This window comes from Homarus americanus, unplaced genomic scaffold, assembly GCF_018991925.1.
Source record: "Homarus americanus isolate GMGI-L3 unplaced genomic scaffold, GMGI_Hamer_2.0 scaffold57980, whole genome shotgun sequence".
Lineage (NCBI taxonomy): Eukaryota > Metazoa > Arthropoda > Malacostraca > Decapoda > Nephropidae > Homarus > Homarus americanus.
The window spans coordinates 23,461,365-23,487,538 of record NW_024716703.1 but is presented as its reverse complement, the minus strand read 5'-3'; the positions used below and the strand labels follow the sequence as shown (position 1 = coordinate 23,487,538).

Sequence of the window (26,174 nt, the reverse complement as noted above, 5' to 3'; positions counted from 1 at the left end):
AGTGTACTGTACTGCATTTTGTTTATACTTTGTATGTACTTTTCTGTGAGTTGGAACCAATTCCCCAATATCCCTTTGAAATAATAGATTCGGTTAACGAACGACTCTATGGAACGAATTGTGTTCGTTAACCGAGGGACCACTGGACTATGTATCAATTTTGTTGTTTTACCAGAGCATTTATTTTTTATTTTTTAAGTTCAATCTGAAATTTGTTTGAATTAGGCTCACTTTCTACTCATTAAATCATTTAACTCTGGTGTTATTAAATCAATCGTTTCACTTCAAAACTGTTTATAATGAACCCATTTATTATTATTATTATTACGTATTGAGTACACGAGGTCCTCGTTAAGAGTATTCACTATCCGCGGTTTCGCAGTTAAGTGATCAACTTTTTGTGACCATCCACGTAAAAAGTCCCTGGATTTAAGTGGATTCCACTCAAAAACCACTCAAAAAATTCTGAAAACTCCGGATAAAATCTACGGATTTAAAACTATGGATTTTTAGCCGAAACGTTTGAATTTCATCCTCTTCCTGGCATCATGCTTGCACACACGTGTCCCCCACGCCAGTCTCCTGCTTTGTTTCGTCCAGACTAGTGCTGTGGTGTGTTTACTCCTGCCTTTGTTGTCTTTTAGTGCATGTTGTGAATTATTTTACCATTATTCTAGCCATGAGTTTCCAACACAAACATGGTGGTGTAGCACTCAAAAGGAAGCACACTAGCTATAGTAGAGATGTAAAATTAGAAGTGATTAGGCCAAAATAGAGTGGGAGTGGACAATCCATCTAGTCCTTTTTCTATTTCATCCTCCGACTAATCCTCCATCCCTCAACATCCACTTCCATCATCCAAACATCTCTACCTTTAAAGCTAAAAAAAAAAAATATTTTAATGTTAAAAATATATATTTTTTAAACATTATAATAAGTATTTTGTCTCAATGAACCACTGGAATAATGTTATCAAATGTTTCTAAGGTAAATAATTTTGAAAAGATATATAATTTTTTTTTTTTGAGTGTCGTGTACAATGTCATGGTCCCAGTTTGACCTATTTCCTTTATTTCTTATGGGATTAATTCCCAGCTTCAAGTGGATTCATTATCAGGGTCATTTTTCCAGTCTCAATTAACCGCGGATAATGAGGTTTCCCAGGTGGCCAAATATGCTGAGATTTTCCCAGATAATTTTATATAACTCAGCATTTCCGGAGTTATTTTACACGGAATTCCGAGACCATATACTGTACGTACCAAATTATATAAATTTCAGAAATATAAAATGCCGACTAACCAAAATGAACCACAAAACACACAACTTGATTGGGGGATGATTGGCAGTGCTTAATCTGACTGTAGTTGGGTAAATTCATATTGTTCTCCCATTCTGATTGCCCATTTAGAGTGAAGCTCCGAAGTTTCACTATGGGAAAGTTTAGCCTTAAAAGTTCCTTAGTAAAGGAAGGAAGGCAACACTTGTTGACAGCTTGAGGCAGGGAAAAACCTGAAGATTGAAGTCCGCTAAAGTTCATGAATGAGAGGTTCAATAAAAGTGAATTAGTTTATGGTTTGTCCCAACATACCTTTTGACTCAATGGTTTTGAAAGCAGGCATCAGATAAAGGTCAAAACTTGCTTCAAATACCATGGTTTGACAAGATGAGTGACTGTCTACAGCATTTATATTTATCTAAATTGTTTGTCCTTGCCTCAGAATACATTCTGTATAGCCAGCCCCAAGGAAAAGACAGGCTCTCTCTTATGAGGTGTTCCGTCAGATGACTGGACAAGGCACATGCAAATTAACTCAAAGGCCAAAAATGTACCATACACAGTCAGATAATAAATATAATTAGTGAGAACCTCCTTTACAATGAACACAAGACACATCTCCAATCTCTGTGACAATACTGTATTAACATTTTTACTGATTCATCAATTGCTGGCTACATTTACGAAAATGTTATTAGATTTCTGGACACACTTGTACTCTCTTTATCATTTAAATTTTGAACTTAAATTATTACTAAAGCTATCAGAGTGACTGCATAGTATAGATTTAATCAGCAAGAATTTTTTAATAGTATTTCACCAAGAGCTGGAGGGGATAATTAATAAAGCAGTTAAAAAATTCCATCAGTGTTATGTTAACATATGACACCCAAGAGCAGATTTTCATTCTTTGACAACTGATTTTAGGACTGATCAGAGTTGAATTACCAGTATCAGGGAAGAATAAATTGAGTACAAATAAGTTAGCCAATATTTTGCATGTCAGTCAAGTTTCCAAGTGACTGATTAAGTGAATGATTCACACAAAGCCCTCACTCTCACCTTTCTTGGAGTAAAAAAAAATCTGTCCATATCTTTATCAAACATCTTCACAGATCTAAGCAAATGACACATTATTTTCCTTCCCATTCACAGAATATACAGTAGCTAGTCATAATATGATTGTGCAGACAATTACTGGAAAAAAATCATGAATATGAAATCCAGTGTTATAAAACAATAATAGAAATAAAAATATACATTTCTTGATGGGATTTAACATGGACTCATGAAGTACAGTATTTCAGATCCCATTTATACTTTGGTAATATAGTGTAAGTAAGAAATATAAAATCTTACCCAACATAAAAAACTTAGAATATAAAAGAAAATTATAATAATCTACTGTCCATAATTCTGTTGTAAAGTTTACAAAAGAACTTAAATTTTCCACATACAGTATTTAACAACTGAATAGAGATGAAATGAAACAGCTAGTCTGACAATACATCTGAAAATATATCATTTTATACAGCATACACAAATTTGATTATCATCTGCTTAACATTCTCTTATTTGAATATTGAACAGCGGGTTTTGAATTTTCTTCATAAAATATAAATCTTACTCATATTTAATCCCAGACAATTATCTAGTCAAGTGTTCTAACATTATTTGTACTTCTTAACTATACCTCAACTATGGTTGTTAAATTTTCTTCACCACTCTTCAATGTGTTGATATCACATTGCAAAGACATCTCGTTAACATTTATTGGAAGAGTGAATTCAACTGTAATTTCCACTGCACTGTAAAATATTAATTCCAGAAAAAATTGGCTTTAGTCCTTGTTAGCTGCTTCTGCATTTTGCTTCTTTTTACCCTGAAATACAAACACAACACTTGAGGTCATACAATTTACTATCCTATAGAAGACATCTCTTTTTGAGGGCAGCTCAAGAAGTAAAGTAACATAGCTCAGCATCCGTAGTTCTAGTAGTACTGTTGGTTATGGATGGATGACATTTATACTGCTTTATCACATGAAGACTCAACCTAAATGAGGTGAATATAATGCCTATATCTGAATTTATAACATATATATATAAGGGGGACACACTTTCATTCTGGAAGTTGGGTTCCCACTCCCATACATGGCATTTCAGCAGTCCCCTGGTGCCCAGTTCCTATATACACCATTAATCACACTGAGTACAATAGGGCGTGCCTTGGTCCTAGCTTCACCAGTGCCCCCTCCTGGGCCAAGGATACATACCCTCAGCCAACACTTTCACCTCTAACATGCTGACACCTGGAACCCTCACCTGAACCCAGCAAAAACAACCCGCCATAGCTAGCCCTCCTGAAGGACTGCAGGTACTTATATAACTGGAACATCAACAGCATACAAAACAAGTTTGCTTCACTCAAAACTTATGTCTACATAGTGGATGATGGTGTGCCATACCTTCAAGAAAAGTGGTGCACTGCCAGAACCTTCACATTTAGCAGCTGCACTGAGTGTCCCTCTACTCCTGTTCTATGGTCTTTTGAATTACAGCAAGGACATGCACGTGGATTATTTATCTACATAAAAAAGGAAGTTCCCTGCCACCCTCTGAACCTAACCTTTGATGCTTCAATTGCCAATACTTGTATACACAACATCACAATTACACTGAAAGGTATATCCCTCAATAATGTCAATGACTATGTGCCTCCTTCCACTTCCATACCATATTACCCCTTCACCCACCTGAGTCATGGTGACCTCAATGTCAAGTACCCATGACTCGGTTGGTGAGAGCCAAAATTCAACTTCCAGGCGAACTCATGGCTCTCTTACCAACAAATCACTGATGTTTATCTGTCTCCTCTGCCCATTCTCATCTACCCTTATAGTGAAGGAGAGAATTTGATTACAATACCCTCTACCCTGGCCCTAATCACCCGTACTGAGGAAAAACTTCACAGTGACCTCCATACATGTTCTCATTTAACTTATTAACTTTTACAATCGACAGAATCAACTTTTCTACCAAAAGGGTTAAATAATTTGGATCATAGTTTTACAATCAACAGAATCAACTTTTCTACCAAAAGGGTTAAATAATAATCTGGATTAACTGTATTAAACAGAAAAATTATGACTTGGAATATAGATGTTAAAACAGTAATAATGTATTCGTTAAAACAAATAAGCCACTTACGTGTGTCTTTTTTAGATCAAGGCTGAGTTGGTTAACCTTTGATCTCTCCTGTTCTACCTGGGCTGAGAGGTTTGACATTTCTTGTGTGAGTTCTTCCCTTACTTTGGTCATTTTCTCCAGTTCCACTACTAACTCAGCCTTGCTCTTCATTTCAGCAGAGCATATCACCTGTAGTAGAAATAATACTATTAATGCATTTTTCATCATGCTAGGAACCAAGCCAATTTTGAACTATATTTGTCAAGAAATTTTCTCAAAATCTTTGTTAAGCCATCTGTGATGTAACCTAAAGCTGGAAGGCAAGTGAAAAATCTGCTAATGTAACTTGTACTCCCACAAAATATAACCTGAGTTTTTGCACTTTGTTCCCTTTTGTTTCTCAAAAGCACCAATTCTTCTAAAGAATTCACTAGTGCTCAAAACACTACAAAGTCAAAGACTAGAGAATAAAAAAATAATACTGTACAGGGGCCTCCCCAAATTCGCGGATTTTTATTTCACGGTCCTCTATTATTAGCGGATGACACCCTGGATGTACCCAAGAATGTCTGTGGGTAGTTTTAAAGTTGCATGCATTTTCATGGCTGGGGCAGGGAGCCATTCGTTCTACATAACGTAATTTCCTTTACCTGTATTGTAAATACTGTATGTGTGTGTGTGAAGACACACATACACAAAACGCCTACAAATAAATAATAATGGGAAAATACTCTCACAAATAATCAGAACTTTTTTTTATTAAAAATGTGAGGGTAGACTGAGACATTTAAAAAAAAAATTCTGATTATTTGGGATAATATTTTCCCATATTGATTTATATGTGTTTTGTGTGTGTGTATGTCTACACACACACACACACACACATATATATATATATACAATACAGGTAAAATAAATAATAGTATACATTTCTTTGTACACAAGTAAAAATGTTCCCCCAGGTCAGCATATGTTATTCACAGATTTGGCAATTCACGGCCATTTTGAGAACCTAACCCCCGCGAATTTGGGGGGGGCCCCTTGTACTTCAATAAAAGATCACAAAAAGTGGCAGTTTGACTTCTATCATTCATATACTCTTTAAGTTTTAATACAGGTTGGACCTTGCAAATACAGGAAGCTTGGGACAGATCGGTTCCGGATTACCGAAAATTCCAAACCATCGAAACTGAGGTTTAAAAAAGGCAAACTAATGCATAAAATGTACTATTATTGGTACCATTACAACTTACATCAGCATAATTCTAACCCAGGATTATTGGACCTCTTTATGACAATGTGTTAGTGCTATGGCACATGTTTAGTGCACTGTACACTGGACCATCGCTTTATACCAATACCATTCACTATATGGGAATTTGCATATTTGTACAGAACTAAACAAAGAATTTATTTTAAATACTCTGTATCATTCAATGCCATAATGTCCTGACCACTGGGATTAGTTATACAGACTTTCCTCCATGAAAAAGCCATGTACTTGTACAGTACTAAGCTAAGGACTAAAATATTTATATCTTGTGCAAACTATGTGATGTTTATACTCAAATTAATCACTATCTTGCAAAGATTCCAAGCTATCATATGAGTTAGCATGTAATACTGTACAGTGACCCCTCGTTTAACGAACGCCTCGGTTAACGAAATTTCGGTTAACGAACTGCCTTCCATAAGGATCTTCAATTCGGTTAACGAATTTCTTACGAACCGACCTCAACATGTTTTCGCTTGCACTGACCGGGCAACCAGCTTTAGTATCAGTCCGCCAATACACTAATCGGTTCTAGGGCTTAAATTCCTTACTATTTTAGTAAATGTCAAGAAGTTTATACTATTCAATAATTTTAAAAGTTTAATATTCAATTTTTTAGTAATTTTAACAATTATTGAACATAATTGAAGGTAAAGTGACTAGTTTCATGCGCGGCATCCAGCCTCTTAACACAGCACACAGGCGTTAGTCTCTCTCTGTTTTCACTGGAGGTAACATCTTGCTTGAGACTCTCTTCAACTAAATGCTTTTTTTCTGTTTCCAAGCAAATTATTGGTCATTTTGAAATATATTTTACATATTGACAATATATAATGTAGTGCAGTGTTGATTTAAAGAAAATAATCTTGAAATACTCCAAGAGAACTAAAATTTTATGGGTGAAATGGTGCCATGGGGTGACTTCTCTTCCACCCCAATGCCTTCTCTTCTTCCTTCTCCTCCACCTCCCACTTCAAATGGACATCATCATCATCATCATCATCATCCAGGAGCCTTCTACATACACACCTCAAAGTAAGTGAACTTTTCTACCATTTTTGTTGAATTTAGGAAATTTTCGGTGAGCTGGAACCAATTACCCAAAAACCCAATGAAACAATGGTTTCGGTTAACGAACGACCTTCTGGAACGGATTGAGTTCGTTAACCGAGGGGTCACTGTACTGTAATTCATAAAATATTAAATTTTTCACATGTAAGGTGTTTAAAATGTTTTTGTTTTGTTTTTTAACTATTTTCTTTTAAGTCTTTTGGCTGAATTTTTTTCCATAGGAATGCATATATAATGGGTTTCAATGAGAAAATTAGTTTGGCATTAGAGAATTTAAAATTAGACAAATTTGAAGAATGCATTCATTCAGTGATGCAGGGGATGCCTGTATTAAAAAAAATCTTCGTCTCTTGAAGAAAAATACACAAACACTTACCTCACAAAGTTTTTTATTCCTGCCTTTAACTAACTTTAGTTCACCCTTCAGGGATTCCACTTCTAGTCTTAGGGCCTGAATTTCAAAGTCTCGCTTTTCTAGCTCGGCTTCATATTGAGAAACACGAACTTCTTGATTGTACTGTGATGAAACAGAAACCAATAAGATTTTATTTTACTGGTATATATTTAATTCCTAAAATTTTGTACATACATTGTATAGATGAACACTGTCATCACTAAAGATTCCACAAATATTATCTAGAGATATTTTGATGGTTTTCTGTGAGATGATACCCTTTCATTAGTAAGAAACAAATTTCTTACCTCCCTTGCTCTTTTATACATATAAAATTATTAGAAACCTCACAAGAAATTATTATAAAATCACTGAACTGTGTCCAAATGCAAAGAATGAGGAATCATAGAATTATTCTAGTTGTATCAGATCTGAAAATAAAATACAATAAAAAAACTCATTTGCTATCAAAATGATAAATGGATGGACAGACAACCTATCAGCATACAGGTATCCCCCTATTTACAATGGGGTAACTTCCTAAAAAAACCCATTGCTATGTGAAATATCATAGAGCGGAGCATTGTAACATTGGGTTCAATGGGATATGTTCCCAGCCAGTCCAACTCACATGTATCACAGAAAAAATAAATTCCTACACTAATAATAGACATAAAACAATTAAACAACACTCACCTCATCATTAAGAATACTGCTCACTTCAGTCACAAAAAACAGTGAAATAATGTCACAAAACGTAAAAACAATGATAGTGGCCACCACTCCTCACATCATGTTGACAATAAGAGCCAATGCACTTTACAGTTACCAAAAATAAATACAAAATCACTTCACAGTCACCAAAACAGTGTACAATGTGAACGTTAATGATGTTCTCTGCCTGTAAGGTAAAAGAAAAAAATACCGATGATAAGTAACAACACTGATAATTGTTGAACGACATGAACTCCGCCTTGTTGCATCACCATAGAACAGTTTAGTACTGTAGTGCACCGGGTGGCTGCCAGGTGACACAAACACACACGCACGCATGCAACACACACACACACGTCTCAAAGTCAGATGCGTGACTGTCCGGTTGAATTGTGTTGCATTGCCCAAAAGGATGGTTTGAGTGTGGAAAGATATTTTTTGTACATAAAATATATACTACATATTGTATTTTATGAAATGCTATATATCAATTTTATTGTTGATCATAGCAATAAATATGGCAGTTCACCCCCATTACATGTGGAATTCAAACTTACGATTCTAGCTGATTTTGGAGGAATTTTTATTTTTCTCATTTAATTTTGGTGCTGGTTAGTGGAATCTGCCGGTTACCCTGACTCTGGATAACTTGGGTTTTATTGTAGCAACACTGAGTGAAAGTAAGAATGTATGCAGCTGGTGTGAGGAGTGAGATATTGTATGGCAGTGAAACATGGGCAGTTAAAAGGGGACCTGAAATGAGAATGATTAGGTGGAGGTGTAATGTGAGACTGAAAGATAGGAAACCTTATTTAGAGCTAAGAGGGCGACTGGGTAATGAAATCATTGGCAAAGCCCAGTGTAGAGGCAGGCTGAAATGGTTTGCGCATTAGGAGGTAATGGATGAGACCAACATGAGCCTAAATGTGAAGGGGGAGGAGAGCCAGGGGTAGGCCAAGAATGACATTAGAGTAAGAATCTTAAAAGAGAGACTGCAAGAGAATGTGCAGCATGGAGAGCTGCCATCAGGTGCCTGGGAAGTTATTGGAAGCATAATGTGTTGTCTAATGGTAGATCCTGCTACCATATGGCATCACGAAAATTGTGACCAAATCCCAGGTTGCTGATCTTTCTTTCTGCCACATTTATAAACAATTGCAGGGTCTCAATTGTCTCTCTTACTATTGACAACACAATTAATATAACCTTTTCACTCTTGATTTGCTCTATTCATTCTATTTTATTCTCCAATGAGGTTAGTTGATATTAATATTGAAGCGGGGCATTCTCGGCTGGGTCTCAATGGTTGGGAAGGTTGTGGACCCCAGGGCCGACATGATCATCATCAAACTACTGGGGCCTCAATTGACGCCACCGCGGTTGCTGGGGGATCGGCTTTTTTCACACTTCATTTTTCCAACATTCGCGGCCTGAGATCGAATTTTCCTTCTGTGTAGCACCATCTATTAACCTCTTCCCCCGACCTCTTACTACTCTCCGAACTTCAACTGACCAAAGCAGCTTCACCCATACCTTTTCAAGTCTCCAACTACAACCTTTATAACTCTTTACAATCATGGTTTAATTGCTCCTGCTCTCTTGCATGCAGGGAGAGAGATAGGGTAATCAAGCTGTGAAACTATCTCCTCCTATTACCCACTCCTCTTTCATTACTTCTAGGAATCGCTGTAAGGCTATTATTCGTAGGGCCAAGCGGAATTTATGAAAAGAAAGACCACTGTCCTGACTAATTATTCCTCTAGTAAATCCTTCTGGTTCTCAACCAAAAGCATCTGTAATAACTTCTGCACTCCTCCTTTTCCTCCTCTCTTCCGACCTGATAACTTTATAGCCAACTCTCCCCCTAACAGAGCCAATCTCTTTGGCACCGTATTCTCTTCTAATTCCACCTGAGACGATTCCAACTCTAACCCTCCCATTGAACTTCTGCACTTTCCTATAATCTCCACTCGGAGGGTTGCTGGTGTGTTATCCAGGTTGGATGTGAATAAGACGCATGGACCGGACGGAATAACCCCTCGTGTTCTGAAGCTCTGGCCCCCGTGCCCCATTATCCTAACTTCATCTGTCTCTTAAGACTTTCGGAACTATCTTAAACTCCCATTTTCTCCGTAACCTTGAATGCCATTTTCTTTTGTCGGATCACCAGTATGGCTTTCGTCAGGCGAGATCTACTAGTGGTCTGCTCTCCTACTGCACCCATCTTAGGTCATCCTCTCTTAGGGATTATGGGGAAACTTCCGTCGTGGCCCCTGACATCTCCAAAGCATTTGACAAGGTATGGCACAAGTCTTTGCTTTCTAAACTTCCCTCTTATGGTTTCTCTCCCCCACTATGTTTTCTAATTTCCAGCTTCCTCAAGAACTGATCCATGGCAGTTGTAGTCGAGGGATTGATCTCTCGCTCTTTCTCTACCAATAGTGGTGTCCCACAGGGTTCTGTTCTTTCACCTACTCTCTTCCTTCTTTTTATCAATGATTCACTTCACACCACAACTAATTCTATCCATTCTTACGCTGATGATTCTACTCTTCACTCTACTTCACATTTTCCCCTTCCCCCTAACTCTCAAACTAGATCTGTTTCTGGAGCCGATATCATTACATCTATCAATGCGGATCTGTGCAGCACCTCCGAATGGGGAGGTAGAAACTTGGTAAAATTCAATAGCAATGAAACTCAGTACAGTATTTACCAATTACACTTTCCAAATTAGATGATCTCCCACCAATCACATTTCAGAATGCTATCATTCTGCCAAATTCTAAAATAGATATGCTAGGCCTCACCATTTTCTCTAATATGTCATGGAAGCCACACATCCTCAACACTGTTAAAGCTGCCTCCCGAAAGTTGGGAATGCTGTACAGATGCCGTAGCTACTTCACTCCTGAGTGGTTGCTTCAAGTATATAAGGGATTCATGTGTCCTAACTTGGAGTACTGCTCTCATATCTGGGGTGGGTCTTCTTCTGTCCAACTGCTAGTTAGGGTGGAATCAAAGGCATTTTGTCTGAATAACTCTCCTCCTTTAGTTGGCAATCTTTCTTCCCTTTCTCTTCGCCGCAATGTTGTTTCACTCTCTTTCTTTTACAGGTACTTTAACGGGCAATGTTAGGTGGATTTGGCATCCTGTGTACAGCCGGCAAGGCCGTGGGCTCATAAAATACGTCTTGCCCACAGTGCCCACCATTTCTCTGTGGATGTCGGTCACACTAGAATAACCCGTCATAGTACCTCCTTCTTTCCTCACACAGCCAAACTGTGGAATGCTCTACCTTCTTCTGTTTCCATACTCATACAATCTGTCTCACTTTAAAAAGCTGGTTTTCTGGCATCTTCGCGGTGTAGATTAATATAACCTTTTCCTTTTCTATTTTTAATTTCTTTCTATTCGTTTTTTTTCCGCCCCCCTAGGCCCAGATGTGGGTCGTTGACCTGTGCCTGGCTGGGCCAATCCCCCCATAAAAGAGAAAAAAGAAAAAAGGTAATAGTGGCTAACCCATAAAAGTGTTAAAATGGCATAAAATTATAATGATGAGCAGGAGTTATATTTTAGTAAAGGGATTGCCTGGAATCTTTCATTAAACAACAGCTTGATACATAAGATTTTCTCTCCTTTTATGCTACTAAATATACTCATAAATGCCTAATAATAATAATAATAATAATAATAATAATAATAATAATAATAATAATACAGGACAGTAAAACCTCGATAAATCGGACTTCAATATGTCGGAATTCGCTTTTTTCGGACTCTGAGGTGCTCTGGTCACCAGAAAAAAAAAGTTTTAAGAAATGGTGAAGATTAACAAATAAATCTCATGAAAAGAACCACACTTACTGAATACTGTACAGTGGTCTAATCAGGTTTGCTATAGACCTATTGAGAACTAAGACACTTGAGTATGTAAGCAGGCTGAGGTTGATCCAGTGTTGCCACATTCGTCAGGTTTATTTATCTATTGAGTCAGTATATCATATTCTCATATGAATGGCCTCTTATGGTTTATAGTTCATCATGATTAAAATAACATCTTCAGTAATAGAGAAAAAATACAATACTACATGTAATTTGTAATATGACTTGAAAATAAAAGTTTAAGCTGTATCAGAAGGTTATTTACTCAAGATGCATTTGTATGATAACTTTCAGCAGGCCAGCTTACAACAGGGGTCACAATATCATACTGTATAATATTTTATATGAAGATACCTTCCTAACAACATTATTTACCACCTTTGAGTGTTATATGATGACTCAGCTTGGCTACTTGTACACTTAAGCAAATAATTAATGAATAAACCAGGGTATATGCAGATACACAATATTGTACACGACAATATTACTTATTAAGTGATAATAAATACAATACAATATTATTTATTTAGTGGTGATAAACACACTGCAATAGTATTTATTAAGTGATGATGGATACACAACTGTACTGTACTGTACTGTACTAATTTACTAAGTGTTGTAAACCAATCAGCTGTATGCTCTTCGTAAACAAATGAGTATGAAATGACTCATGGTATTCAGTGTGGGATTCTTTTTTCAGGAAAACTGATTATTTTAGGAATATATTTTACCAACTTCTTACCAAATGAACCTAAATTATATGAGAATTATGGTTAAAATCCATAAAGAAGGGTTAAAGGAATCTTGGGGGAGAGATGGGCAGGGAGCAACCCACATCATAGATCCTATTGTCTAAGTAGGGTTGTCAAAATCCTTTATCTGTTGTGTCTCAATGTCTAACACAAAACTGAAAAATAGTTTTTTATTGTGTGTAAAACACATCAGAGGGCAAAATTAATTTCCATTATTTAAAGGAAGGTTGAAGAATTGACATTACCTGACCAGCTGTTGCTTTATAGTTTTCATGTCTACTTTCTCTCTCCAGAGTTTTTCGAGCTGCTTCATCAATGTCTTCAAAAAATGTTTCTTCATCTGGCAGATCCCCCTGGCTTTGAGGTTCTTGTTGATCTGGTTCATGTTTCCCTGTCAACTACCAAAAACAAAAATAATTACAAAAGTATAAAGGTACTGTATATGCATTACAAATTAGGGTACAACCATAGGAAAGTACCTTGTACATTATTGCAGGGGTTAGTTTAAAGAACACAAATTACAAAACGTAAAATTCTCTTGTATCAGTGCTGTTATTTGCAGTCAATGCCTACAATATCCATTCTGGCTGAATCCCAAACTGCAAATAATGTTTATTTGATCTAAACAGGCCACCTCACAAAATATAAATGAACAAATAGTTTCATAATTAGGGCAAAGTCTGTTGAACAAATCTCAGGACTGTGTCTAAGGATCAGCAAGTTAAAATACCTGGTCTGGGCGGAGGCTGTTGAACTGATCTAAAGACATTGTCACAGGCTTATCTTTCTTCTTTTTTACTTTTCCTCCTTTTGTTTCATCTTGCTGTTCTTTCTTCATCTTTGCATAAAATACTTTTTTCTCCTCAAAATCAAGTTTGGACAACATCAAAGCTTCTCGAAGGCTGCGCTCATTTTCATCACGAATAAACTGAAAAAAAAAAAAATCTGATGGCTTTGTTGGCTATCTATCCTTAGTCGAATTGCCTTGATGTTTCTCTGCACTGTCTAGGTACACTCACTAAAAGGCTACCTGTATTCTGCACCTTTACGGGGTTATACAATATGACACATTACCAAGAAATCTGATAACACTCATTACGGCTTCTGTCGCAGTGATCATTGCGGATGGTTTCAGAGCCAAGGGTGCAGAATACATTTTTAGTGAGTGTATATTGTAAATTGTATACCTTCACAGTCTATGTACAGTACTGACTCGCAGTCCAGTAAGGATGGGACGGGTCTTCATACCCTCCACCTTGGGTGGACCACAATTTTTTTTGCGCAACTGTACAATGTATACTGTACTTGCATTGTCTATATACATGATGAACTGTATACCTGCATTTCCTATTTAAATGCCAAACCAATTGTGCACTTGTAAGAAAGTTTGACCAAATACACATTGTTTAATAGTAAAGTAATACTGTACTGTATATACCAGTAAACTTATACAGTACACCCTCGCAACTCAGGCCCATATATCTCGAAAACTTTTCCATCCATATCGGAGAACATCCATAATTGGCAGGCGAGACAAACGCAAGTCTTCCCAAGTCATGCACAAAGGTTCTTAAAGGTTTCCGAGTCCTGATGTACGTACGTGGATGTGTAGTGGAGGTGAAGTGGGTCTGTAGTGGATTTGGTGTGGATGATTAGTGGAGGTAGTGTGGATGTTAGTATAGGTAATGTGGATGTTTAGTGGAGATGATGTGAATGTTTAGTGGTGATGATGTGAATGTTTATTGGAGATGATGTGAATGTTTAGTGCATATGTTGTGGAACCTGTTCGATATACAGTCAAGGTCAAGTAAGTTGCATCCAACATTGGTCTCATTTTATTTGTCCATCATGATAACTTAAGTTTAGCTTTATTTATTTATTACTTTTTTTCATAACCAATACATTATTTTATTTTAAAAGTATCTAATTATTTTTCTTATTTACTTTGTAATACATAATTAGTAATATTGTACATATGTTTACTATACACATTACGGTACATTGTCATCCGAGTCAGAACACATGATATGGCCACAGTATCCACACGATGAACACATTTGTGCTGACAATTTTTGATGGGGGAGAAACTATGTTTTTGTTCAATATTTATTTATTATACCTTTAAAACTGATTTAATAAAACATACAGCATAGGTATAAAAAATATTTAATGCTTCTCTAAAAAAAATGAAACAAAAGTTATATTTAATGTTTTTACAATGAAAGCAATGAGGATATGCTCCAGTACTATAAATACATCAGTAAAACAGCCAAAGAGGAGTACAATAAATTTAAAAAATCGTAAAACACCACTTTTTCTACTCCAATACAAATTTCATCATTTCAAAACACTTTTTTAACAAACAAAAGAGGAGAAATATTAATTGACTTTTTTAAGGAAAACAAGATGACAATTGCAAATACTGTACGTACATGGTTTGACCAACACCCTAGGCATTTCCATACAGTACATGGGTCTCGTCCCAGGACAATGTAAGCAACGTTGTCAGGAATCAAACAGATTATATTTTACTTCAGGAAAGATTCAGAAATTCAATACACTGAACCAAAAACTATCCAGGGGCAGATTGTGGGTCATATCATGTCCCATGGACAAACTCAAATAGGATTTCGGTAAGATCAAACACAGACAGGGGTAGAAATATGAAACTGAAACCAAAAATAGATTTTCAGCATTGCTAGAGGGTGACTTTGTTTAACAAGGACCAGACAACAATTTAATATGTTTAACAAGGACCAGACAACAATTTAATAATTACAAAGAAAGTAATGTTGGAGATTGAGAAAAACTTATAGGATGTGAGAGGAACGAGGCTAAAAGTGAATGGATGACAAATTGAATTTTAGAGAAAATAGTGGCTAATACTAACCAAATACTGTAATCGATTTAAAAACATGCAGAGTATCTAGTCTAAATACTTCAGACTGCAGCTCCCACTCTGTATTTCCCACCATAAATTAGTCTGCGTAATAGATGAAAAAGGTGTGAAACGGCAACACTGCACTGAAAGAGTCACTAATGGACATGATGCCAATGTGTATTTTTCTTGATCATGTGCAGTTAAAATTAGCGGGTATAAAAGAGAGAAAAAATACATGACCAGAAATATTATATTTCTATTATAATTTTACTGTATTTATGTTTCAATATTTTCAATTCTCTGCAAAAATTGACAAATCCAGTAATTTTGGGCAGCTGAGAAACCCTTGTAATGAATGACAAATACTGTACAAGCCAACTCCGTTATTCATAACCTCGGTATTCGTAATCCCGTTTATCTGCAATCAATTTATTGTTACCCATTTCCACTATTCGCAATGGTTGCCCCGTTTATTCGCATATTCTTACGAGCAAAAATTTTGAACCATGCGTCTCTATCGTAGTGTAGGACAGCGTAAGTACATATTCCTCCACCGTACACTCTCGCTCGCCTCAGTCTCACACGTGCTGGCGTGTGTTTTGTTTGATCTTGCAATGCCTAAGCAACCAGCTACTGAATCTCCCAGCAATGTTGCTAAGAGATCACGTGTGGCAGTTACGTTGGACGTGAAATTGGCTATCGTAAAAAGACATGAACACGAAGGAGGAACGTCGGTGATTGGGAGCGTGCACGGCTTGGCTCCCTCTACGGTGCATTCTATAGTTAAAAGCACCGACAAGATCAAAGAGATAGCCGGGTCTGCAACACTACTGACGGCTACGAAGGTGACGAGGTTCCATGATGCTTGAGATGGAGAGTATGGAGCGGATGTTGAGCACGTGGATTGACGACCAGACCCAGCACCTTAAAACACAATGAGGAGAGTGAGGTGGCTGATGACCCCAGCCACCTCTCAAGCCCAGTAAACCTTCACCCTCTCCCCTAATGCCAACTTCAGCAAGCAAGCAACACAGCACATCAGAGGTAAATTAACAGTCTACGTTTAAAACTTACCTCACACACCTACGCACATAAACAATCAAACACTCAAACATGTAAAGTATACTGTACTTGTAAACATATACGCCTAATAAAGTGTTTGTTATTGATGTTTATTTGATATTATGACCTTGTTTCTTTAATTATTTTATGTCCTTAATGTATTGAGTAAAACAAGTGTTAAAATCTGACGGCCGTGACCACCGCGATGCCCGTATCCCCCCTATTTACATTATTTCTTATGGGAGAAATTGCTCCGCTATTCGCAATTTTGATATTCGCAACGAGTTTCATGCCCGTAACCTTTGCGATAAGTGAGGCATCCCTGTATTAACAAAGAAAATTTGATTATTATTCTCAGCCTTTATATACTGTAAATGAAATAAAGCCGAATACCAAATGTCATATTAATATGTGAAACCTTTTTGAAGTTACTGAGCAGAAATTATATTTTGTATACTGTAAAGGTTAGAATAATTATACTGTACAAGGAGTGAACATACTTAAACTGATACATTATATTTATCCTAGGAAAACATACTGTACTTATCCATACAAGAACAATATTGAGATAACTTACATACAGTAAGAAAGCGTACTCACACCAGAACTACTGATATATTTCCAATAAACATATATACCTCATTATCCCGACGTTGCCAATCTTCGTCTACTCTTGGATTAACTTGTCCATTTGTTTTAATACTAACACCATCTTTATCCACTCCCTCTCCTGGTTTATTGGGCTTTTTCTTATTCTTGCCTTTGTTGGATCCAAATGCCATGGCCTGCAGCTGTTGAGAAATATATCGTGCACTAATACAAATAATTTGCATACATTGTTGGACTTAATAAATAATTTCTTTGAGCTAAATTTAGTTAAGAGTACTGTACTAGGTCTGTACAAACAAAATCTGTACACATACTTAACTCTGAAACCATGAAGGTATTAATGTTACATCCTTGAGTTTAAAAATCTAAGCTTCCTTACAAAAAAGCTGGGTGATACTTGTAGTGTAGCTATCCAGTATCATGATACAAGAAGAAGTTACAATTAGTTTGCTTATACTGCATCTTCTTGTCATTTCAGAACTAAAGAATGAATGAATGACAGTCACACAATATCCTTAAATATTAAGTGTTCTCACCTGCCTACACTCATGTCAAAACTTTGGGTCTAGACTATTTCTGAATGAAGACAAAATAAACCAAATGAAACTAACCCAATGATTCCAGAATAGTTTTCATTGATCTAGGTTATGTTCGTTGATGTCATCTACTTTAATAAATAAAAGTGGTTTACATATTATGCTGGCGATAAAAGCTATTTTTTATTAGTACATCTATTACATTACCGTACAGGTATCCCTTGTTTAACGATGGGATGGCGTTCCTGAAAACTTTATGTAAAGCGAAATTATCGCTAAATGAGTGATAGCAGCAAAGCACGGAGGGTGAACAATAACCTAAATATTAATTGCCCCCTGTGCTTCATGAATTATGCAAATTTTTGAGTCTTTATTAGTTATCGGTTGTATTTGTCTATAAAACAACAACGCCCAACAACGCTGCAAAGTTTACTTACACCAAAAATTTTTACATGGGCAGAAGGAATGTTTCATACATACAATATAACATGTTTCCATTTCATACTCACAAAGAAACAGCAACTTCAGACAAATTTTGTACAGACAATAGTAAGTTCCTTTTTATGTTAACCTTTTCGCTGCATTTTCCGCATTTGCCATTTTATTCTGGCTACCGCTAATAATTTTATTCAGCTTAAGGTAACCTCCCACAGCCAAAGGGTTAAGAATATTCCAAGAAATGACAACAAACATTTGCAATTTCCACAGTATTAGTTTGACAAAGCTCATGAACACTTCTCAGTGTTGTCCATTGTATACACATAAATGCTACCGGTCTTCCAGGGTTTCGTGGGATTGGTTAGGGTGTTAACATTTCAGTTCCTATGGAAAGATTGCTAGGAAGCATTTGGTGCTGGGCATTTGGTTGATCAGTTGCCCAGAAGCATTTATCAACAGGTCTAATGCAAACAAGGTGTCAATGGGTGGATTACAATCACAAAACATATTTATTCACAAGAAAAAGTAAAAAGAAATAACAACATGAAAAGTGGAATTCCTCCACCCAAGTTGGTTTATTATTGAGGTAAGAAAGAAATTTTCTTCTTCAGAGATTTTTCATTAGGTAGCTGGGTAACCCAGATCCCTGTCCTTTACTACAGGTATTATCAAAACTAAAATTCCTGGCATTACAGTTAGATAATAATCAGATGAATATTCAGCAATAACTTGTCAATGTGGTAATAAGGTTTTACCTTATGGCAGGTCAGGATGACAGCCTATAATCAATTTCGGTTAAGAGTCGGAGAAGGCTGAACACAGGACTTCGGTTTGATATTTATATAGGGAGAGAAATATATATATATATATATATATATATATATATATATATATATATATATATATATATATATATATATATATATATATATATATATATATATATATATATATATATATATATATATATATATATATATATTCATTTTTAGTCCATATAACACGCGGACTTTGAACATATAATCAACGACCTCACCAGCAAGGAATCGAACCCTCGACCTACTGGGTGGGACTAGGGAACGCTTACCGGCTAGGCCACAAGGACACTAAAAGCAGTTCTAGACTCTGTTATATTTCACACAAAGCCTGTTCATCGAGCTGATGGCGCCGTGAACCTCATTGGGAAACTGCCCGTGCCTCTTATGTGGTGTCAGTAGCATTTTACCGAATCCAGCTGGTATGAAACGCGAGGTACATATATATACTTCATTTTTAGTCCATATAACACGCGGACTTTGAACATATAATCAACGACCTCACCAGCAAGGAATCGAACCCTCGACCTACTGGGTGTGACTAGGGAACGCTTACCGGCTAGGCCACAAGGACACTAAAAGCAGTTCTAGACTCTGTTATATTTCACACAAAGCCTGTTCATCGAGCTGATGGCGCCGTGAACCTCATTGGGAAACTGCCCGTGCCTCTTATGTGGTGTCAGTAGCATTTTACCGAATCCAGCTGGTATGAAACGCGAGGTACATATATATACTTCATTTTTAGTCCATATAACACGCGGACTTTGAACATATAATCAACGACCCCACCAGCAAGGAATCGAACCCTCGACCAACTGGGTGGGACTAGGGAACGCTTACCGGCTAGCCCACAAGGACACTAAAAGCAGTCCTGGACTCTGTTATATTTCACACAAAGCCTGTTCATCGAGCTGATGGCGCCGTGATTATATGTTCAAAGTCCGCGTGTTATATGGACTAAAAATGAAGTATATATAGTTTTATATATATATATATATATATATATATATATATATATATATATATATATATATATATATATATATATATATATATATATATAGTGGGGTATGCTATAACGAATCTAATTGGTTCTAGAACCTTGTTCGTTATAGCATTCGTTTGTTATAGGATTAATCCGTTCCAGGCCCCCAAATACAACCACTTAACACTGAAAAATATAATATAAAATTGTAAAAATTGTAAAAAGTGCATAAATATGCATCTAAACCCCTGAAATAAAGAATATCATTAATATTTGTAATAATAAAACAATAAATTAGAAAAAATAAATAAATAAATAAATTATGTTCGTTGTAGGAGTTTCGTTCGTTATAGCATTCTCAATTTTATAGGTAAAACCGTTCGTTATAGGAATATTCGTAGTAGGATCCGTTCGTTATAGCATACCCCACTGTATAATCAAGGAACACGAGAAGCGCTGTACTCACCCCTGGAAGATGAATTACACCTAAAGCTTTCTGGGGAACTTCTGTTTTCTTTCCTTGTGGTTATCAGCATATACCTAGACTACGCGACTCATAGTGATTTACTGTATATATATATATATATATATATATATATATATATATATATATATATATATATATATATATATATATAATAGTGATTCTCGTTAATCTAACTCAACTGCTTCCAGAAGGTCGCTCGTTAACCGAAAAAGTTCGTTAACCGAAACCATTGTTTCAATGGGTTTTTGGGTAATTGGTTCCAGTCTCACCAAAATTTCCCAAATTCAACAAAAATGGTAGAAAAGTTCACTTACTTTGAGGTGTGTATGTAGAAGGCTCCTGGATGATGATGATGATGATGGGAATTACAATGGGGGTGGAGGAGAAGGAAGAAGAGAAGGCATTGGGGTGGAAGAGAAGTCACCCCATGGCACCATTTCACCCATAAAATTTTAGTTCTCTTGGTGTATTTCAAGATTATTTTCTTTAAATCAACACTGTACTGCATTATATATTGTCAATATGTAAAATATATTTCAAAATGACCAATAATTTGCTTGGAAACACAGAAAAAAAGCGTTTAGTTGAAGAGAGTCTCAAGCAAGATGTTACCTCCAGTGAAAACAGAGAGAGACTAACGCCTGTTTGCTGTGTTAAGAGGCTGGATGCTGCGCTTTAAACTAGTCACTTTACCTTCAATTATGTTCAGTAATTGTTAAAATGACTAAAAAATTGAATATTAAACTTTTAAAATTATTGAATAGTATAAACTTCTTGATATTTACTAAAATAGTTAGGAATTTATGCCCTAGAGCCGATTAATGTATTGGTGGACTGATACTAAAGCTGGTTGCCCGGCCAGTGCAAGCGAAAACATGTTGAGGTCGGTTCGTAAGAAATTCGTTAACCGAATTTTTGTTCGTTAACCGAATTGAAGATCCTTATGGAAGGCAGTTCGTTAACCGAAATTTCGTTAACCGAGGCGTTCGTTAAACGAGGGGTCACTGTATATATATATATATATATATATATATATATATATATATATATATATATATATATATATATATATATATATATATATATATATATATATATATATATATATATATAATATATATATATATATATATATATATATATATATATATATATATATATATATATATATATTCAGGGGTGAGTACAGACTAGTCTGTACTCACCCCTGAAGATGTGAATTACACGAAAGCGCTTGGGAACTTCGTGTTTTCTTTTTCCTTGTGGTTATCAGCATATACCTGGATCACGCGCACCTACAGTGATTTATATATATATATATATATATATATATATATATATATATATATATATATATATATATATATATATATATATATATATATATATATATATATATATATATATATATATATATATATATATATATATATTTCATGTAAATCCACAATGAAAACGTGGATAAGATAAATCTTGATAAAATCACACGGGAAAATGGAAACAACGGAGCACCCTAGCTTTCGTCTTGAATAAAGACGAAAGCTAGGGTGCTCCGTTGTTTCCATTTTCCCGTGTGATTTTATCAAGATATATATATATATATACAGCTCCTCCCCGACTTATGACCTACTCGACTTACGTCCACCCGCACTTACGACCTGTCTCAGTCGTATCAAAATTTGGTCAAATTACGTATTTTCGAGTCCCAAAGTCAGTACAAAGACAAAATTTTCATCTGTAATTCACTTTAAAATGGCTGGCAAGCTTAAAAGTGAGTGTTTTGTGGTGTTGAGAAGAAAAAGAGACCCCCCATTTTAGATTTTCTATGTATTATTTAAGCATTCCCGACTTACGACCATTTCGACTTAAGACCTGGATGTTGGTCCCTAACCCCGTCGTAAGTCGGGGAGCAGCTAATATATATATACAGAGGGGAAATTGCAAGGTAAAACACGGTGAAAAACTGATCATATGGCAATAAAATGATGTCTGTATGTGCTTTGTGCGTGAAGAAATTGATTACTTACCATAAATACTCCTCTGAAAAATCTGCCAAGTCAGAGCCAGTTGTTTGTTTACAACTAACCTGCTCGGTCCGAGTGCACTCTCACATCCACAAAAATGTAAAATTACACCATAACACTTCAGCAAAGTTGCTTTCATTGGTACCAGATATCAAAATATGTACTGTACTTTCTGTTTAAAATGGCACCCCCCTCCCCCTCCCCCAAGCTAAGAAGTTAGGTTGGTTTCTTTGGTTGGTTAGGTCAGGTTCCCGTTTGGAGTACTGTACTGTCGTCCTGTCTGGTCCCTGACATATGCTAGAGACTGTCACTCGTCTGTCATTTGATTGAAAATGCCAAAATGAGGGCCACCAGACTGGTGCCGACACTACGACACCTCAGTTCTCCAGAGAGAATAGAATGCCTGCAACTGCCTAGTTTATATTACAGACCTAATTGAAGTTTATAAACTTCTCAGATGGCACTACTCAATAGAGTATCCATACCTAGAGCTGGTGGACGCTCGCCCCACAAGGGGTCACAGCTCAAGGTTGAAGAAGCCACCCACAAGTCCAGAAAACTGTGAGGATAAACTTTTTCAGAGTGAGAATTTGAACTCTTGGAACAATCTGCTTGTGTGAGTTGTAACGGCACTGAGTGTGAGCTCTTTCAATACAAAGACTTGACCAACACTGGAGCAGGTTCAGATACATTCAGGAGCCAGTGCATGCCCAGTACTTGCCAACAGTGTGTAACAGAGACGTGACCAACCCCCCAAGTGGGTAATGGGCCAATCACTGGAGAAGAGAATAAAAGTAAATGTCACCTCTTTTAAAATACTTACCAGTACTATAATGATAAGAACATCTGTAGAAAAAAATTAACAAAATCCAACAACTTCTTGTGGTAGTGCTGTTCTCAGACATGACCTCCTCTTACTTCAAGGCTCTACCCAGTTTGTGCAATCAATGTTGCTGGTAATTAGGGAGTCAAATCTCCATGATGGCTTATTTGCGACAGAAATGGAGTCACATTCACTTGAGGCACCACAAAATACACTAGAAAAGGTAAAGTTTTAGTTTTGGTAATCAAGAAAATCTTAGGAATTTAACTTCTGTATGGCAATCAATAATTTTGACAATTATGAGATACTTTTCTTCTATGACGTTTCCCTCGCAAATGACCTGACCTAACCTCCTAATTGGGGGATCTGCCCCGGGCATATGGTAATCATTTGCGAGGGAAATATTACAGAAGAAGTCTTCAAATTGTCTAAACCACTGATTCCAATTGTTTTATTTTTAAGATTCCCTGGATAACCGAAACTAAAAGTTAAATTTGCAGTTTCAGCCCCAACTACAGTTCGACCATAAATTTTTGTTTTATCCGTAGTATTTGGTCTCATTCATACCAAATTTACCTTCATTTCCATTGCAAATTTGTGGTTACTGAGTTATCGCCCCACCCCCCCACAAAATTGCTCTAACCAAGTTGGGGCTGAAACTGCAATACCTGTAATACCAACTAAAATAATACCCTGGATAAACCTATTGGTAAATTTTCACGTGTTGCCACTATACAAAATCGAATTTGAAACTGTTTTTCCAATGGTTTTTGATGTGTTATTAACGAATTTGACCTTCATTTCTGGCACAAATCAATAATTTCTGAGGTAAGCCCCCCGTCCAATCTCAGAAACTAGAGGGGCCCCACAGTCGTTCAATGTTCTGGGTGTGTACCATCCCGTATGAACATACATAATAAAATATTAAATATCTCGCTTATACGTAATTTGCGCAAGATATGCCAATGAGGAAGTGTCTTAAAATTATCCAAATTACCAATTGCAACTATAAAGTTCCCGAGATTCATTTGGTGGCAACAAGTGAAATAATACCAACCGATTTTTGTTAGTAGTCTTCATGGTCAACCTCTTCCGTATCTATAACTCAATTTCTTTAGATAATTACACCAGTGAAGTGCACATTGATTGGGTTATGCTATTAAAGGTTAGTCTGTAGCTCTTTTTAGGATATTAATTGCAGATACAGGCAACCATCTCAATGTTGCCTTCAGTAAGTACCTCGGTATTATTGCATTTTCAACCAATATGGCTTTCGAGTTGAGCAATATGTTTTTCCGATGGCTTAGACAATTTTAAGATACTTTTCTTCTAGTATGTGGAGATTTTGCCGTGACTAAGTTCCTACTAATGCCACCTTATTCAGAACGTGCTTTATTTGGATAATCGTCCATTACCGGCGAATAACACAAGAACTGTATTTGACCGTGACTCTGGCGGCATTTGGCATTTATTTCGCCATGAGTCGATCGTTGTGTAGCTGTAAACATACCTAACCATATTTCTGTTGTGCATGGAAAATTATCATTATAAAAGAGGCAACATTTACTAAGGTAGAACCTTATAGAACCTGATCTAACCAACCAAAGAAACCTATCTAACTTCGTAGGTGGAACTTCCCATCGTATTAAACAAAAAGTACTTAGTCAATCAAACTGCACTCACAGTAAAATAGCGTTCGTAGGAACTTAGCTGGTCACAACAAAATATCCACTATATTTCTTCTATGACATTTCGCTCACAAATTACTTGGTCAATATTTAAAAGTTGACACCAGGCAACTGAATATTGAGTCATACAGTATATGCGGAGATAGAGAACGAAAATATTAATTTATTCTATAACGTTTCCGTCGGAAATTTTTAATTTTCAAGTAAAAATAAAAAGTAAAGTATAATATTTGGCCAATCAGTATGGTTTGATGTGACATCATAGTCGTGTGCGCCAATCAGCGTGAGTGTTGATATGACAAAATACTCATGCACTAATCGGCGTTCACAGCCAGTTGAAAGACGGCGTCTGTGTGAGATAGATGTACATTGGCTAGCTGCCGTATTATTCAGCGCATTTTGGACAACGAAGCAGCAGCCGTTGTCATTTTTAGTGCTCACGGTGTTTTTGTTTCATCTGTAAAGTATCGGAGATATAATTCAGTGTCAATACCGTGTAGATCACCATGCATGGTACTGTGATAAGAGATGGACACCGAAAAAGGCATCACACCCTCATTCAAGTTGCATCACTCTTAATTAAGTCTCTTACACACTAGGGGTTAGATTAGGTAGGTTAGGTGAGCTAAGGTTACATTAGGTATATTAGGTTGGGTTCAACTCGAGAGCTATATTGGTTGAAATATAAATTAACCAGTGCCTTAGTACCTTTTACTATACATTTAAGTAACACTAAATGGGTATAGTGTTAACCTAGCACAGAGGGTTAAGAACTTACAGTGGGGCCGTCTGCTACCCCAGGCTTTTTCTTCTTATTATTTGGCTTGTTTAAAACTTTTTTACCATTTTCATCACTCTTTATCTTCGCTCTCTCCTGTTTTTTCTTCCCCGCTCGTTCATCCAGGTCAACGTCGATATCTAAGACAGCAAAACGAGAGGCCATGGTGAGAGAGACAGACCCAGGGAGGCTGAGGCAGGTAACATGTAAACATACTCTTCAGAACCACACTTTTTATTTACCCTAAAATAAAGGAGTTTATAGTGATATTATAATTAGTAGCTGATAAACATGAATTTGATCTGTTCAATAAATTAAGTTTTTTTTTTATTTAATTGTTATACTAAATATGACAAATAGCAATTGGTGAGTTTCTAATTTTATTATTTTGAGGACTACACACATGCCCCAATTAAAGTAGGAATGTCTGTACTTTGTGTAAATTATCATGTAAAAAGAAAGTAATAAATATTATATTTTCACATGATATAA

General features: G+C 36.3%; 1 protein-coding gene across 3 annotated transcripts; it reads right to left on the bottom strand.

Moving 5' to 3' along the window:
• Nucleotides 1–1,837: 1,837 nt before the first annotated feature.
• Nucleotides 1,838–25,883, bottom strand: LOC121858342 (G kinase-anchoring protein 1-like). Of its 3 annotated transcripts, none has more exons than XM_042354746.1 (7): nucleotides 25,683–25,883; nucleotides 17,138–17,290; nucleotides 13,287–13,484; nucleotides 12,802–12,954; nucleotides 7,188–7,328; nucleotides 4,489–4,656; nucleotides 1,838–3,161 (listed from the first exon to the last, which is right to left on the bottom strand). In XM_042354746.1, exons 1-7 carry the CDS (start codon nucleotides 25,845–25,847, stop codon nucleotides 3,120–3,122), a joined length of 1,020 nt encoding a protein of 339 aa, XP_042210680.1. In that variant the 5' UTR covers nucleotides 25,848–25,883; the 3' UTR covers nucleotides 1,838–3,119. The 3 variants fall into 3 exon arrangements, with proteins under 3 accessions (XP_042210680.1, XP_042210682.1, XP_042210681.1); XM_042354748.1 differs by having other exon boundaries at nucleotides 25,748–25,877; XM_042354747.1 differs by lacking the exon at nucleotides 17,138–17,290.
• Between the last annotated feature and the right edge of the window lie 291 nt (nucleotides 25,884–26,174).

Coding starts and splice junctions, on each gene's coding strand:
- LOC121858342 (XM_042354746.1), bottom strand. CDS start 25,847: ATGGCCTCTCGTTTTGCTGTCTTAGATATCGACGTTGACCTGGATGAA. Junction 13,485..17,137: donor GGCAACGTCGGGATAATGAG/GTATATATGTTT, acceptor TTTTTTTTTCAG/TTTATTCGTGATGAAAATGA. Junction 12,955..13,286: donor ACAGCCTCCGCCCAGACCAG/GTATTTTAACTT, acceptor TGTTTTTGGTAG/TTGACAGGGAAACATGAACC.